The following is a 3,697-nucleotide window of genomic DNA, read 5'->3' on the forward strand; positions in this document are numbered from 1 at the left end:
AAATCCCATGCACCCACTACTAGCAAGGCATATTGCATGCACCTATATCATCATCTATAAGCATTCATTGCCAAATCATCTTATTTCCTTCACCCTCTCATTCACTACAAACACCTAGTCCCAAGCTAAACTTTTGTAAGATGATAACTTTGAATATACAACACAGAAGAAAGAGCTTTACGTGATAATCTAAAAAATGAAAGTGCCTGCACTATCTTACCATCTGTGAATAACTTCCCGTATAAATCTCCATCATCTCTAAGTAAGAAACGGGATGGCCAAAATTAATGCAAGATTTCTACTTTGAGACACGTAAAGGAAGGGTATATGCATTAGTGCTTGGGATAAAAGTAGAAAATTTTTCTCATCATATGCATCAATGACTTCTCTATTTGAAATTAATGCAATGCCTCCAACATTGAAGAAAAAAAGCCCAATGGTCAGACTAAGATAATGAAAAGATTTCACTCATAAATCACTAATACTTTGGGTTCAATTGGCTATCACCAGAGGAGATTACCAGACAGAGGAGGAAAAGAACTACTGTCAACCAGCTCAGCACATGATACCCACCATTTGATTAATCATTCATTCCCTTGCCAAATGCATCAAAGAAAGGCCCATCATAGTCCTGTGTGAAACTCTCTTTGAAAGCTGGCATTATAAAAAGCAAGGGCGAAAGAGATGAAAGGAAAACACAAAAATACACATAAAAGGCTTACCGAAGCAATCTCCACTCTAAAATCTTCGGTGGTTGAGTGATACATGAGCAAGAGCAATTCTACAACCAAAGGTTTACAGAATGCTATAGTGTGGAGGCTATACTAAACCATTAAGATTTGCCAGGACACATAATTTTGTTAACAAGTTCTGAGGTGGTAGTTACTGAAGGCATAGGTATTTGAGTTGTGTTTTTGCCAGAGGTAGAAAAGCTTAAAGCTTGCTGGAATAGTACATGGTGTGCCTACCTTGAGCAACCAGCTGGCCTGTGGTTTTATTTGTAAGATCGACAGTCACAACTCCAATAGGTCTTGCATACTTCAAAACCTTGGCCTCGATCTCGACTTCATCCTGGGAAAAATCCCCCAAAAATTTTTCATCTAGTATTACTTAACTCATGATTTGAAAATGTCACAGATAGAGAATGGCATCCACCATGCCCACCTAATTTATAGAGAAAAAAGCCCACTAATAATCTAGGCACTAAATCGACGGCCAATGCAATTCATAGCACACAAATTTGAGGATCTTTTATTTATATGTGTCCCCTATGCAGAGCTGAAATTTGAAGCCTTCACAGGACATCAAAGCCCTTTAAACCTTCTACACAAGGCCTCTTCAAAAATAGGGTTGCAAAAGAAGGCCACAAAAGGTGACTATTTTGAAAAAATCTCTAAATTTTACATACAAACATATATATTTTCAAGGTCAACCTAGTTTATGGCCCCCAAATTGAAGGTTAGGGTAGGCCTTCAAATTTCAGCCCTGCTCCTATGATCCACATGAGAGAAGGCAGTGCCTTTTGCCGCCTATATACTGTACATTGATGGCTTAAATGGCATGTAAAATTTCACTATCTCAAAATTTCATTGATGCAGTGCAGATATGCGCACGTGCAAGGCCATGATATCAATGCATCCAGATGTATGCACATGCAGGGTGATGATAGAAAACTTACATCAATGTGTGCAGGAGAGATATAGGAAACATTGAGATCAACAGAGACCCGAACCTTGCCATCAAGCGTGACGAAGGCAGCCGCCCCTACGTTGTCCACAAGACTGGCTATGACACCCTGATGCAGCACCTGCGATGTGTTCTACAAAGGGAAACAGGAAACACAAGAGAAAGGCTCGTGTGAGGACGGCAGACTTGGTAAAGACCAGAGTTGGAATGACAATAAGGGTTTCCTCTGTTGATTGTGTTAATTGTGCTCGTTTCTAACAGGATCAGGGTTACAGTTCTAAAAGGCTAAGCGAAGACATCATCACAGAAGGGTTAGAGTTTTCGATTCATTTCTGATTTTTTAAAAAAATTAGGTTTGAGGTTAGGACCAATTAGGGTTTTCTGTTTTCTCACAGTGAGGTGGGCAGGGACCCGAAACGAGCAGACGAAGCGTCCCGGCTCGGTTACAAGGACTGCAAGGGGCTTGAGTACGAGGCCTTCGTGGAACAAGGGGGTGGAAGGGAGCTGCTGATCGTTCTGCGAGCTGGAATTCCGGCATAGCCACTGCGCTACAAGCTGTGCAGGAGAACAAGACGACATTTCAAGTCCTCTTTCGCTTTCAAATGATGGCGGACAACAGACGAGTTGCCCCCGGACCTATTAAAAGACGCCGCCAATATGCACCCATGCTTCGAAAAGTATTGTGAAATTTGACTAGAAGCAGCCAGACCAAAAATTATACCTTATGTCAAATTTCAAAAATCCAAAAATCCTCCTTTCTTTTCTCTCTCATTTGGCCACGTGGAGAGGGAGAAGAAGTGTTTTAACAAAGAGGACATGGCAGAAACGCCAAAAAAGTGCTAAGAAAACCCTAGAATCTCGAATTTTCAGGGAGATCTCGCATGCCCATGCTTGTGATGGGGTCTCCCCCACCATTCCACACCCTTGAAACCCTGCTGACAATCCCAAAATTTGCAAGCTGCATGTATAAAGGCCTGAAGTTACTCTCTCTCTCTCTCTCTCTCTCTCTCTCTCTCTCTCTCTCTCTCTCTCTCTCTGGATGGGGATCCTATGGAAAATTTCTTATGTTGGTTTTTACATTTAAAAATCTCATCCATAGATAATACATCAAATAGGCTCCCCCTTGTTGGTGTGTCTACGCAATAAAACATAAGGAATATGCTTTATCATATTCCTCATTTTTCTCAAAGGTTACAAAATCTACCTTATAAGAAAAACTTACCATGGACATGTGTTTCTTATGGCATTGAAGCTCTCTAGGCACACAAACTAGCTTGCCTCAAACAACACAGAATCCCAAGTAGCCTCAATGGGACCCTTGAAACCCGCAAGGCCAACCCTATGACAAAGAGCCCATTCAGGTTCGTGAACCCTCCTCATCTCCTTCAAGAATCTTGGTTAAGGATAATTGGTTTATGGGTGTTACCCTTGGAGTGGTGGGATGAGGGGGTAGAACTAGTGGCATAGTAAGGACATATTTTATATACTTAGGATTCCTCATTTTTTGGGGTGTGATGTGCCCTAGTTGAGATGCATTATATAGCAATCATCTCGTAGGCTTTCTTATGCAAATCCAAAAAGCAGCTCAAGTAAGGACATTGCACAACGAATGCTTTATCGTCCTCCTTCTCCGAGGAGGAGAGGGCACAAGCCTGCCACTAAACTAGAAGAAGGGACAAGAATTCTCCAACGAATGCTTGTACCCTCTCCAAGGAGGAGAGGGTACAAACCTGTAACTAAACCATAAGAAGTGAATATTGATCCTAACAACCTTAAAAAAAGAAGAAGTTGGCTAAGTATCTTAATCCCATATTGAGGAAAAGAGCATACTAGAAGCTACTCTGGTTCAAGCTTGCCACCAAGAGTAGTTTAAAGGAGACCCTCTCTAGTAGTTCCAACTTGTAGTGGCAGCTCCTATCTCGAATACCCGTGTTGCATTATTAAAGAGAAAAGACTTGGGAAAGAAGTATTTCTTTCCATGGTCAAGGAGGAGCCACCCAAAATAGAACCA

At 41.5% G+C, this 3,697-nt stretch overlaps 1 protein-coding gene across 2 annotated transcripts; it reads right to left on the reverse strand.

Moving 5' to 3' along the window:
• Positions 1-451: 451 nt before the first annotated feature.
• LOC147631071 (uncharacterized) lies at positions 452-2,331 on the reverse strand. 2 transcript variants are annotated; one of them, XM_086809041.1, is made up of 3 exons: positions 2,080-2,321; positions 1,679-1,819; positions 452-1,071 (listed from the first exon to the last, which is right to left on the reverse strand). In XM_086809041.1, exons 1-3 carry the CDS (start codon positions 2,263-2,265, stop codon positions 934-936), a joined length of 465 nt encoding a protein of 154 aa, XP_086665167.1. In that variant the 5' UTR covers positions 2,266-2,321; the 3' UTR covers positions 452-933. The 2 variants fall into 2 exon arrangements, with proteins under 2 accessions (XP_086665167.1, XP_086665168.1); XM_086809042.1 differs by having other exon boundaries at positions 705-1,071; positions 1,733-1,819; positions 2,080-2,331.
• Positions 2,332-3,697: the final 1,366 nt, after the last annotated feature.

Source organism: Cibotium barometz, chromosome 15 (assembly GCF_041138505.1).
Source record: "Cibotium barometz isolate CiBa-2024 chromosome 15, ASM4113850v1, whole genome shotgun sequence".
Taxonomy (NCBI): Eukaryota; Viridiplantae; Streptophyta; class Polypodiopsida; order Cyatheales; family Cibotiaceae; genus Cibotium; species Cibotium barometz.